Below are 12,749 nucleotides of genomic sequence, written 5' to 3' on the forward strand. Positions count from 1 at the left end.
TATAGGCCTCAGTTGTCGACATATTTTAGTTTCCTCCTGGTGTTGTCCTTGTGATTATTGTCTGCTATAATTAGTCTCACTTTTCTAATGCTTATTAATCATCTATTGCGTTCCTAATACAGTCCTTTTCTCTCATGTATTCCTGTGTAATACAGTCCTATTACTGCGTAATAGTCCACTATTTTCAATACAGTGCTTTACTCCTGCTATTTTTGTTGTTGTTACTTACTATCATTAATCCATTCATACTGTTCTATTCAGTGGTACTCTTCTCTGCTATTAGGTTTGTGATTACATATTCATTCTTATTTTTATTCCTGTGTAGATCATTCCAATCCGCATTATATCAATAAAGTCCTCTGTTTGGAATACTTTGGAGGTTGCATCATCCCTCTGATAGGAGATTGCTATCAGTGAACCACAGACCAGCTCAATCAGGAGGGATTTCCTCACAGTGTGTCTGTGTGAGTGAGTGAAAGAGAGAGAGCAATGACATAGCTATGAAGGAGCTTCAGCCATTCAGGGAGGAGGAAAATAACTCATGGACAGAATAAGCAGAGTGAAGGAGTATCTACTTCTCCAAAATCTATTTCTTCGTCTCTCATATCTCTAATATGCTATGGTTTCACACTTTAGGTAAGTCACCTGTTTCTCTTAACGTACTGCCACTTGGAACTTGTAAGTGTTTTTCTCTCTACAGTTGGTGTGTTTACATGTTTTGATTTGGTCAATCTCACTCAATTCCAGATAGACGCAGTCACTTTGAATACTTCCTGGGGAATTGTCTGCCGTTTTCAGATGTACAGTGCTGGATACAACGAGAGATTTCTATGCAATTTGGACTTACCAGATAATGAATTAAATGTCTCCCTTAAGTTGTTTGGTAATTGTGTGACTGCTAGCACCACGAGGCCTCACATCGTTTCCATGTCTGACAAGGGGCGGCTTTGTGATGGCATGGAAAACCATGTGGGAGAATACCTAACGAATTAAACCATACAAGCAACAGATGTTACGCACTTGCCGTGCTATAGCCACGACTCTCTTGTATGCTTGTCTGTCTTATATGCTCCTGTGTAGAGATGGCATGTATCTTAGTCATTTATCTGCGTCTGTGCGTCACAGGTGTGTTAAATTACACACTAAGCCTACCTTTGCCACACCTCTTACACAGCAACAAGTAAAAAAAATATATATATTTTTTTACCAGCAGTTTATGACTAGTACCGTGAGTGTTCGGTGATAACATCAATATCAAGGATGATATATACTGTAACTGTCTAATTACCTCCTGCTGGTTTTCTTTGATCCAGTCATATCAACTTAGCCTTTCTTCGGAGTAGCAGAAGGAGTGTCTAACTCCCTCAGGACACATCATTGTTCTGATGGCCAACACTGGGCAACAGGATGACCAACTGGCCCAGAGTGACAGCGTGGGTGCAGGAAAACACAACAGGCACCACTATGGGTCCTGCCCAGCCCCAGATGCACAACATCCAGGGGGTCACCATCGACTCCCAAATAGAGCTCAGTCCCCATCCAACAGCAACATCTTTAATGAACTCTGTCCATACACCGAGACAGATCCACTTTTCCCCAATGGACACATGCCTGGCTCCAAGGTCAATGAGAAAGTTATGGAGAAGGACCCAGAGGATTGTAGTACCCAGGATGGTGTCAGAGAGATGCCCAGTGAGTCTGTCAGGTCCATGGTTCTGCAGATACTGGTGCCCTTCCTACTGGCTGGACTGGGGACGGTGTCAGCTGGGATGTTACTGGACGTAGTTCAGGTGAGTTACTTATAAATTGCACGGTTTCTCTATTTGTTTATCTATTCTTGCATTATGTGTTGGTGTGTCTACTGCATGGTATGTTCATGTATTGTATTGTGTGTCTGTATGTTGATTCTGTGGCATTGTGTGTTGGTCTGTCTAGTTTTTCGGGTGTTGGTGTGTCCACTGCATCGTGCGTCAGTCTATTGCATTATATTTTGGTGTATTAATCCACTGTGTGTTGTTGTGGCAGCATTGGGAGGTGTTCCAGAGAGTCACAGAGATCTTCATCCTGGTGCCAGCTCTACTGGGCCTGAAAGGAAACCTAGAGATGACCCTGGCCTCCAGACTTTCAACAGCAGTGAGTACACACATAAACACGCACAATTAATCCATACACCAACACAGTGGGAAGTCCATTCCTTACATTGCTTCTCTCTTGTATTGTGAGTTCTCTGTACCTGTGTGAAAGTCCTCACCCGCCTGTGAAGAAAATAGCACTGCACAACTCCCTGCAGTACAAGACTGGACTAATCTGACTACAACCTATACTGCATATATGACTCTGAATCTACCCTCCCTAACCGTCTATTGTGCATACAGGATGTGTGGTGTGTTATTGGACTTTTGACCAAGACTTAACAATCTGCTGACTGGCATGAGAGCATTTTCTGCTTCTGATTATAGAATGCCTGACCCGCTCTAGTAATTGACGCTCTCCCACTCATCAATCATACAGTATGAATATCGGTGTTAATAAGTTTATGATGAGAGAGAAAGATCAATCACATTTATTTTTAAACCCCTTTTTATATCAGCAGTTTTCACAAAGTGCTTATACAGAAACCCAGCCAAAACTCCAAAGAGCAAGCAATGCAGGTGTAGAAGCATGGTGGCTAGGAAAAACTCCCTAGAAAGGCAGGAACCAAGGAAGAAACCTAGAGAGGAACCAGGCTCTGAGTGGTGGCCAGTCCTCTTCTGCCTGTGCCAGGTGGAGATAGGAATACTTGACCATTAAGGCCAGATCGTTTTTCAAGATGTTCAAACGTTCATAGATGACCAGCAGGGTCAGAAAGAGAGAGAGAGAATTAGAGTGAGCATACCTACAATCACACAGGACACCAGATAAGACAGGAGAATTACACCAGATAGGACAGACTGACCCTAGCCCCCCGGCACATAAACTATTGCAGCATAATACTGGGAACTGAGACGGGGGGGACACCCTGTTCAAAGTTAACCCCAGACAGGGCCAACCAGGCAGGATATAACCTCACCCACTTTGCCAAAGCACAGCCACCAAAGGGATATCAACAGACCACTAACTGACTACCCTTAGATAGATAGTGACCCTGGGGCTGAGTATAGCTCACAAAGATCTCCCCCACCACAAGAGTCCAAGGGGTGCGCAAAACCGGACAGGAAGATCACGTCAGGGACAACCCACTCAAGTCAAGTATAGCGAAAAAAGCCTGGCATGATGTGATGCACCCGTCCTAGGGATGGCATTGGAGAGCACAAACAAGCCAATGATTCAGGCCCTATAACAGGGTCAGAGGCAGAGAATCCCAGTGGAGAGAGGGTAGCCGGCCAGGCATAGACAGCGAGGTTGGTTCGTCACTCCAGTGCCTTGCCATTCACCTTTGCGCCCCTGGGCCAGACTAAACTCAATCATAGGACCTACTCAAGAGATGAGTCTTCAGTAAAGACTTAAAGGTTTAGACCGAGTCTATGTCTCTTACGTGGATCGGCAGACCATTCCATAAAAATGTAGCTATATAGGAGAAAGCCTCCAGCTGTTTGCTTTGAAGTTCTAGGAACAATAAGGAGGCCTGCGACTTGTGACCGTAGCGTACGTGTAGGTATGTACGGCAGGACCAACTCATAGAAATAGGTAGGAGCAAGTCCATGTAATTGTAATGAGTGCGCTGAGAGTCGTGAAGCAAGTTCAGGGAGTGAGTGTTTTAAATAAATGAAACATGTAACACAAACAATGCACCAACATGAAAACAGAGTTAATAACACATGAGGAAAGAACCAAGGGGAGTGACAGTATTAGGGAAGGTAATCAGGGAGGTGATGGAGTCCAGGTGATTCTGAGGATGCACAGGTGCATGTAACGATGGTGACAGGTGAGCGCCATAACAAGCAGCCTGGTGACTTAGAGGGAGCACACGTGACAGTAATGCCTGTCAATAGGCCTGTCCTAGCTGTCAGGCCTAATAAATGGTCATAGTCATGACACAGATATATTGATGCTTTGGTCAAGACTAAGTAGGGGATTTTTACACTGAAAAGATAACATTTATTATTTTGTCCTTGTCAGGTGAACGTGGGGAAAATGGAGACCGCCAGAGAGAAATGGAGTTTGATTATTGGGAACCTGGCACTAAAACAGGTGATTTACTTTATGGCTGATACTGTCTTGTGTTTCCAGATTTCTATGAAATATGATCTATAATGAATTACAATATGAGTGGAAAGTATTCCTTCAAAAAAAATGTTAATTAGTTATGTTAAAAAGAAGCTTTTCTGTGTTGGAATGGTGTGGGCGTACCCTAACAGAATGGTGTGGGCGTATACCAGTCATTCATGTGAGTAGACCGCTGATTGGCCAGCTTGTCCTCAGGAGGATGTCATCATCCTCTATGAGGAAATGGCAAGCATTTTTTAAATGGTCTGTGTGAGGTGGTGTTTTGAAGTGTTTTTTTTCTCCAATTTATGCTTTGGCCACAAATACAAGTACAGTATGAGTCAACAACATGATTTGGGTATGAGTTAATAGAATATTAACTTTTAAAAGTGAGATTTTCAATGGAAAGTTACTTTAAAGATGTCCCCTAAACCTTTATTTGTACTTCTTAGCCTTAACAAATGCCTAGTGTCCAAAGATGTTTTCTTTCTCCAGATGCAAGCCACAGTGCTGGGTCTACTGGCTGCCCTGGCAGCGGTGGTCTTGGGCTGGGTACTGGAGGGAGATATGCTTCTCAACCACGCTGCTCTCCTCTGCTCAGCCAGCGTAGCTACTGCCTTCCTTGCTTCCTTGCTGCAGGGTAAGGAGAACAGCGAGCCCTGTCCAAACCCTTAACCCACATCACACCTACAGTACCCCCACACAATGGGTTTTAAGTCACGGCTCAAACAGCTAGCTAGGTATTGACAGGAACGGACGAGCTATCCGTTCCTGTCTATCCCCACTGCACCTCTCATTCTCCTACACAGGATCATGCATGCAGAGGCCCTTTTCACTAGCATCTTAGTGTGAGGCGACAGTCTCTTCATTATAGGGTAGCCCACATAAAAAAAATACTAAATTTTACTACAGAATTCTATATAATTTTGTAGTAAACTGTAGTATACTTTGTAGAATCCTATACTCCACACTGTGTAGACTGTAGTATCCCTCGATCACATAGGGCTTACTTTAGACTTTTTGGATCGATTGGACTGCTAGCTAGCTTTACTGCTAGCTTTGTCAATGCGGTTTTGATTTGAACGTGCTGGCGTTCTTAGGGAGTTCATGCCCTCGATCGTGTAGTGCTTTCTATATAATTTTTTTGTATACTGTAGAATACTATACTCCACACTGTAGTATCCCTTGATTGATTATTTTATTTGACTTTTTAAAAACACAATATAAGCACAAATGTGGATACAATGCATTTAGAAATTTGATGAGAATAATACAAAAAAAGGGGTCCTAGTTCAAACATATTACACATTTACAGCTAACCCACATTAAAAAATACTATAGTATACTATGGTCTAAATACAGTAGTATTATATTTATATACTATAGTATTCACTGTAGTGTTTTTTTGCAGACATGACTGTAGCAACACCTGCCGACTAGGATTATCTAAAATGGCACAACTACAAGACTACCCCAGTTACTGTTTAATTAGGGGAATAACTCAACCAGAACATAAGACACACAGGTTCATGACAGGCCACCTATTAAGTTGGGGCAAAAGTTCTGAGAAATTGTAACATCTAAACGTTAGACACAGGTTCTAGACCCATTAAAGGAAAACACTACAGAGGCAGATAAAGAACAAGCAAAGTTTGGTAAAGCTGACGATTAGGTTTGACACAGATAAATAGCACACATTAACAAGAGTACACCAAAATGACTTCATAGATCTGTTACTTCCACTAGATAGCTTTCTGAAATACTAGAGTGCTTTCACAGATTCAATTGACCAAGTTCACAAGATTACCAGAAACAGTGACAAACAATACTGTACTTCTGATGGTACAAAATAAAGAACAGTTAACCACAGAATTTACATAAACAATAGATATTTTAGAAATACAAATGACTTTACTTAGACAGACCCCTTATCGGAGGGCACTGCCAATAAACAGCCTGTACCTCAAACCAGCAACGCCACTCCAAAGCTACTTCAAATAAAAGGCCATTATTGCAGTGGCCTTACATAATGAACATCATAAATATTGTCACTCAAGAAAAAACTCACTGATGGTCAAAGTCAACATTTACCATTCAGAACAATCGTGTTTCCCCAAGGGAAACACTGAGGTTTAGGTGAGGGTTATGGTGATGTCCATCTACTGAGCAGGTGGAGGCAGTGATGCAGTTCAGTTTAAAAGTCTTTCTAGATTCAGGTAATGGAGATGATACATGGCAGGGAATGATTGACAGTTGTAGACATGAGACGCTTGTCTTGAATTGAGACTTGGTTCGCGTTGTATGGTTTATCTAAAAGGACAAAAAGGTGCAAATAATAACAGGCAATAACAGCAATGAACATACGTAATTAATGGCAATCGCTAGTAAATACTATAGTATACTACAGTCATGTCCGCAAAAACACTATATAATATATAGTCCTGTTTCAAATCAAATTGTATTTGTCACATGGACAAATACAGTGAAATGCTTACTAACAAGCCATTAACCAACAATGCAGTTAAGAAAATCCCCCCCAAAAAGTAAGAGATAAGAATAAAAACTAATTAAAGACCAGCAGTAAATGACAATAGCGCTATATACAGGATACCGGTACAGAGTCAATGTGTCAATGTGCGGGGGCACCGGTGTCGAGAAGTAAGTAAGGAGAAGAAAAAAAACGACAGTGAATAATAACAGTAGCGAGGCTATATACAGGCACCGGTTAGTCGGCCTAATTGAGGTAGTATGTACATGAGGGTACGGTTAAAGTAACTATGCATACATGGTAAACAGAGAGTAGCAGCAGTGTAAAGAAGGGTTGGGGGGGGGGATAATACAAATAGTCCGGGTAGCCATTTGATTACCTGTTCAGGAGTCTTATGGCTTGGGGGTAAAAGCTGTTGAGAAGCCTTTTTGTCCTAGACTTGGCGCTCCAGTACCGCTTGCCATGCGGTTGTAGAGTGAACAGTCTATGACTGGGGTGGGTGGGGTCTTTGACAATTTCTAGCGCCTTCCTCTGACACTGCCTGGTGTAGAGGTCCTGGATGGCTGCTTAGCCCCAGTGGTGTGCTGGGCCGTACGCACTACCCTCTGTAGTGCCTTGCGGTCGGAGGCCGAGCAGTTGCCATACCAGGCAGTGGTGCAACCCGTCAGGATGCTCTCGATGGTGCAGCTGTAAAACCTTTTGAGGATCTGAGGACCCATGCCAAATCTTTTCAGTCTCCTGAGGGGGAATAGGTTTTGTCGTGCCCTCTTCACTGTATGTATAAGTGGGTAACCTGTACAGATGTGAGGTGTAATATGGAAATGTTTTTTTTTGCATATCTCACTCCCCCTGAGAGAATGGGGTCACGGACAATCAGCCATTATTGACGGCGACCCTGGAGCAATTAGGGTTAACTGTCTTTCTCAAGGGCAAGTGGCCCAACACTCCTTACCGCCAGGCTGCCTGCTGTCCTAGAGTGAACACTACAGTAAAGTCTGCAAAAACCATACAGTGAACACTATAGTATATATAGTAATACTACATTATTTAGACCATAGTATACTATAGTATTTTTTTCTACATACACTACCATAACCTCTCTCTGAGGCACATTCTCTTACTCATCCATTTACATGTACCATTATTCCAACTTAATTGCAATACAGTACACTTCTGCTGTATTCCTGGACAAGCCTGAATGCTCTTTCTATTTGAGACGTACAGAATATAATCATCTGAGACCAGGAAGCTTAGCTACAACGGACATTGTAGGTTTCTTCCGTATCAGACATTTTTGTTGCGAAACCATTTTGTTATGACTCAAATCAAACTCATGCTTGGGATCTGAAAGGCAGACCTGACTCTGTAAGGCAGAGTTTGTGATGTAGCTAGGACACCCAAATGAATTATTCATGTGGTTTATTTTCATTGGAATGATGGGTACTGATCGGTCCACAGAATAACATGCTATTTTATCTGCCTTGGAATGTAAATATGTATCAACTAATTCAACTTGACCATCTGTGTTTACAGATACTTGATTTGCATTTACCACTTGATAAAAGCGGAAGTGAATAATACCACTGTAGGCCATTACAGTCCCTTGTCCCTTCCCCCAGTTTGACGCTTCTCCCAGCTGTCACCACATTGCTTTCATCTGTGCAACTCTTGGCTGCTCAATTCATGCACCTTGGTTGGAGAGTTGTGCAACTCTGAACAGTAGCCTGAATCTGACTCGACTGTGCTTTCTCCCAGGGATCATCATGGTGGGAGTGATCATCAGCTCCAAGAGGATTGGCATCAACCCAGACAACGTGGCCACGCCCATCGCTGCCAGCTTTGGTGACCTCATCACCCTGGCCATCCTGGCCTGCCTGAGCCAGGGTCTCTACGAATGCATTGGTATAAATCAAGAGGTTTAGCTTTAGGCCACTAGGGGACAGTCTGGGCCCATTTACTGGGATGTCATAGCTACATTTACAGCTCTGACTCATCTGGCTAGCTATCAACTGTATTTGTTTAGCTAGTGCTCCTTTCCCTGTCTCCACACAGAGTTGTATCCCTATGTGTCGTACCTGGTGTGTCTGTTCTTCCTCGGACTGACCCCTCTGTGGGTGGTCGTCTCCTCCAGAAACCCAGCAAGTCGCATTCTACTCTACACAGGCTGGGAACCAATCATCACTGCCATGGTCATCAGCAGGTCTGCTTCCCTGTTCCGTGCCCCTGAAGTCCAGTCACAGCATTCAAATGGAAATACCATCCTTTAATAAGTATTTTTCTCTAGTATCGGAGGACTTATCTTGGACACAACTGTATCTGACCCGAACATGGTGGGAATGATAGTCTACACGCCAGTTATGAATGGTGAGACAAGGATCTGGATTTTTAGAAGCTTACATTTAGGAACCTTCAAGAAAATGGTAAGTCACAAGATCTCTCCAAATGTATGATCATTGTGTATTCTTCATCTCAATCTAGGTATTGGGGGGAACCTGGTTGCCATCCAGTCCAGTCGTATAGCCACTGATCTGTACCACCACTGCCCACCGAGGCAGGTGTCTGAGGATCGCAGGAGCTGCTACAACCCATGCAGGACCTTCTGTGGCTCAGGTAATGACACACACATGTAGACAGGCTCATGCACATGACCAGTCCCTTTAACATACCTGTGAACACAAAAGGAATGAAATGTTCTGTTGTCAGGTGTATTCTGTCTGTCAGTTAACCATATCTACCTCTGACAGGAGCCAATCATCGCTCTGCCCAGGTGCTGCTCCTGTTGGTCGTACCGGGTCACCTGATCTTCCTGTACACAATCCACTTGATGAAGGGCAGCACCTCTCCCACACCTGTCTTCATCACCTTCTTCCTAGCTGTAGGCCTCCTACAGGTAAATCAGGAAGCAAGAGAGATCAGTTAGGTCAATGTCTGTGTCTCAGTAGTCATACGTGGATTCTTTCTCCTCTGCTCTTTCATTAACACTGATACTATAATTAAACAATAAAGGCCATGGGGGTGTGGTATACGGCCAATATACCACAACTAAAGGCTGTTCTTACGCACGACGTGATACGGAGTGCCTGGACACAGCCTTTGGCAGTGGTATATTGGCCATATATCACAAACCCCCGAGGTGCCTTATTGCTGTTATAAACTGGTTACCAACGTAATTAGAGCAGTAAAAATAAATATTTTGTCATAACCATGGTTTTGATCTGATATACCACTACTGACAGCCAATCAGCATTCAGGGCTCGAACCACCCAGTTCATAATAAAGGGCTGAATCTTTCTCTCTCCCTTCTGTTAGGTCTTCACACTGCTATGTATTGCCGACTGGATGATCCCTTGTCTGTGGCGGACGGGCAAAGACCCTGACAGTTACTCCATCCCCTACCTCACTGCTCTGGCGGATCTATTGGGCACAGCCCTCCTGGTTCTGGCCTTCTTCCTGCTCTGGCTCGTAGGGGAGAAAGTTCCCACTGGAGACTGACACCCTGGGTGCTTCATATTCTCCCATTCTCCTTTCATTCTGCCTGGGTGAAAGCAGACATTTCAACTGCTTTCACCAATCCAGCCCTATTGGATCTGTGATTTGTTTTAAAGTAAGGTTGGATGCATTCAAGCAAGGCCTGAGAACGCAAGGCCTTAGGAAAAAGCAGGTGGCTCTACTAAAATCTGGCAGCAGAATTATTTTAATTTCAGGGTTTCTTTCTCAAAGGGGGCCTGTGTCCAACCCCCTTTTTGGATTTTTTCTGCTGAATTTCCTCACCAGCTGAGGTACTTCAATAGGCATTTTGGATATTGCGTCAAGAAATTCTGTGCCAACGAAAATGAGGGTGATGTACATTTGGTTCAGTATTGTGGGCAGGCAGCATTTTAATTGTAACATAATATGTAATATACATGTTTTCTAAAATGTCTGTTATAGAATATAATTTCCCTTTAAGCTACATACATAGGTGAGTTTTCACAATGTGAAACAATAATATTGCAGTGTTACTTACTTATTGTGTGACTCTTGTATGTTATTACATTGTTTTGTGAGAGTTGAGAACGGGTCCAACCTGTCTAATAAAGAAAAATAGGATTTCATTTTGTTTATATTGTTAGGGTTGCGAAAGTTCAACTGAGATAGGAACAATAGTACACCTGAACTTTGTTAAAATAATTGTTTAATTCAAAAGTTAATAAATGGCAAATACAATTTCCGTATATACGGGTTCAATGTTTCATCACGCAGGATAAGACAGAGAACTGATTTGTTTCTGACAAAGATATCATATTATACTCTGACAGAGGTTAGTTACCACTTCCGAGCCGGCCTGTCAGAGTAGAGACTGGGCGTGGTTTAGACTTACCCAGCCTATCGTTGATGTTGGCACACAAGCTGGTCCCAGCTTCTTTGCGCTTTCTGGTGTCCCTTCATTGTTGCTGTGTAGATTACGCTCCTTCACCCCAGAGACTGGGGTCAGACAGTTTTATAACATTGTCTGAGCTATTCACACCTGTATACAATGGCCACTGTTCGCTCAAGGCTAACCACAGCTTCCCAGCTTCTTTTCTGAGCTAACTGTTACTTCCAGCACACACACACAGACATCCAGGCGCCCAGGCCAACAGGTTATCAATATCCAATCACGTTTGTTATAGTATTGGGTTATAGTGCATAACTCAGAACCTCACATATGTTTTTCGTGTATATAGTTTATCTGTTATTGTCTGGTCAGCAGTCTCCTGATTCACCCCCCTCCTGTGTCTCTCTAAGATTAGCACAGTCTCGGTCACACAGTACAGCGCCCACACTACTGATACATTTGTTGCATACACACACATATTTCATACAGTACAGCGCTCTCTTTAACACACACACATTTCAGGCTGATATTCATGGTTAGACAGAGCACTGGTAAGAGTAGAGACTAATGGAAAATGCAGGTTCACAAGAGTCAGCAATTCAAACTTTAATGCATAAGAAGCCCTACTAGCTTATAGTTAGTTAAGCATGTCAAAAAAACTTATAAAAACCCCACAATATTTAATAGGTAATTTCCTCACTCCTGCATATTGTTTAACATACAATAGTTGTTTCTGCCTCTTGCAGGTGCATCTGTCTGAGTAGTCTACCTTTCAGGTACAAATGTTGACAGTACTCTATTGTCACCAACAAACTAGAATGGTCCAAACACACCAAGACAGTCGTGAAGAGGGCACGACAAAGCATATTCCCCTGTAGGAAACTAAAAAGATTTGGCATGGGTCCTGAGATCCTCAAAAGGTTCTACAGCTACAACATCGAGAGCATTCTAACTGGTTGCATCACTGCCTGGTATGGCAATTGCTTGGCCTCCGACTGCAAGGCACTACAGAGGGTAGTGCGTACGGCCCAGCACACCACTGGGGCTAAGCTGTCTGCCATGCAGGACCTCTACACTAGGCGGTGTCAGAGGAAGGCCCTAAAAATTGACCCCAGCCACCCCAGTCATAGACTGTTCTCTCTACTACCGCATGGCAAGCGGTACCGGAATGCCAAGTCTAAGACAAAAAGGATTCTCAACTGTTTTTACCCCCAAGCCATTCGACTCATGAAAAGGTAATCAAATGGCTACCCGGACTATTTGCATTGTGTGCCCCCCCCAAAAAAATATATATTTTACGCTGCTACTCTGTTTATCATATATTCATAGTCACGAACTATACATTCATGTACATACTACCTCAATTGGCCTGGCCTGACCAACCAGTGGTCCCGCACATTGGCTAACCAGGCTATCTGCATTGTGTCCCGCCACTCGCTACTGCTACTCTCTGTTCATCATTTATGCATAATCACTATAACCATATCTACATGTACATACTACCTCAATCAGCCTGACTAGACGGTGTCTGTATGTAGCCTCGCTACTGTATATAGCCTCGCTACTGTTTTTCACTGTCTTTCTACTGTTTTTATTTCTTTACTTACCTATTGTTCACCTAATACCTTTTTCTGCACTCTTTGTGGGAGCCTGTAAGTAAGCATTTCACTAAGGTCTACCTACACATGTTGTATTCGGCGCACGTGACAAATGAACTAT

At 43.2% G+C, this 12,749-nt stretch overlaps 1 protein-coding gene and 1 long non-coding RNA gene across 6 annotated transcripts; one reads left to right on the forward strand and one right to left on the reverse strand.

Moving 5' to 3' along the window:
• The first annotated feature begins 62 nt into the window (after nucleotides 1–62).
• On the forward strand, nucleotides 63–10,887 carry slc41a2a (solute carrier family 41 member 2a). Of its 2 annotated transcripts, none has more exons than XM_055922308.1 (11): nucleotides 63–636; nucleotides 748–1,790; nucleotides 2,026–2,133; nucleotides 4,099–4,170; nucleotides 4,681–4,825; nucleotides 8,429–8,575; nucleotides 8,726–8,873; nucleotides 8,958–9,037; nucleotides 9,152–9,283; nucleotides 9,418–9,563; nucleotides 9,983–10,887. In XM_055922308.1, exons 2-11 carry the CDS (start codon nucleotides 1,386–1,388, stop codon nucleotides 10,163–10,165), a joined length of 1,566 nt encoding a protein of 521 aa, XP_055778283.1. In that variant the 5' UTR covers nucleotides 63–636; nucleotides 748–1,385; the 3' UTR covers nucleotides 10,166–10,887. The 2 variants fall into 2 exon arrangements, with proteins under 2 accessions (XP_055778283.1, XP_055778282.1); XM_055922307.1 differs by having other exon boundaries at nucleotides 1,314–1,790.
• On the reverse strand, nucleotides 5,351–12,730 carry LOC129855045 (uncharacterized). Of its 4 annotated transcripts, none has more exons than XR_008759416.1 (4): nucleotides 11,034–12,631; nucleotides 9,463–10,743; nucleotides 7,053–9,339; nucleotides 5,351–6,495 (listed from the first exon to the last, which is right to left on the reverse strand). It is a non-coding gene; the product is annotated as an uncharacterized LOC129855045 (long non-coding RNA). The 4 variants fall into 4 exon arrangements; XR_008759415.1 differs by lacking the exon at nucleotides 7,053–9,339 and adding an exon at nucleotides 12,638–12,730 and having other exon boundaries at nucleotides 5,353–6,495; nucleotides 9,409–10,743; nucleotides 11,034–11,123; XR_008759414.1 differs by lacking the exon at nucleotides 7,053–9,339 and adding an exon at nucleotides 12,638–12,729 and having other exon boundaries at nucleotides 5,353–6,495; nucleotides 9,409–10,743; nucleotides 11,034–11,137.
• Nucleotides 12,731–12,749: the final 19 nt, after the last annotated feature.

Source organism: Salvelinus fontinalis, chromosome 5 (genome assembly GCF_029448725.1).
Source record: "Salvelinus fontinalis isolate EN_2023a chromosome 5, ASM2944872v1, whole genome shotgun sequence".
Lineage (NCBI taxonomy): Eukaryota > Metazoa > Chordata > Actinopteri > Salmoniformes > Salmonidae > Salvelinus > Salvelinus fontinalis.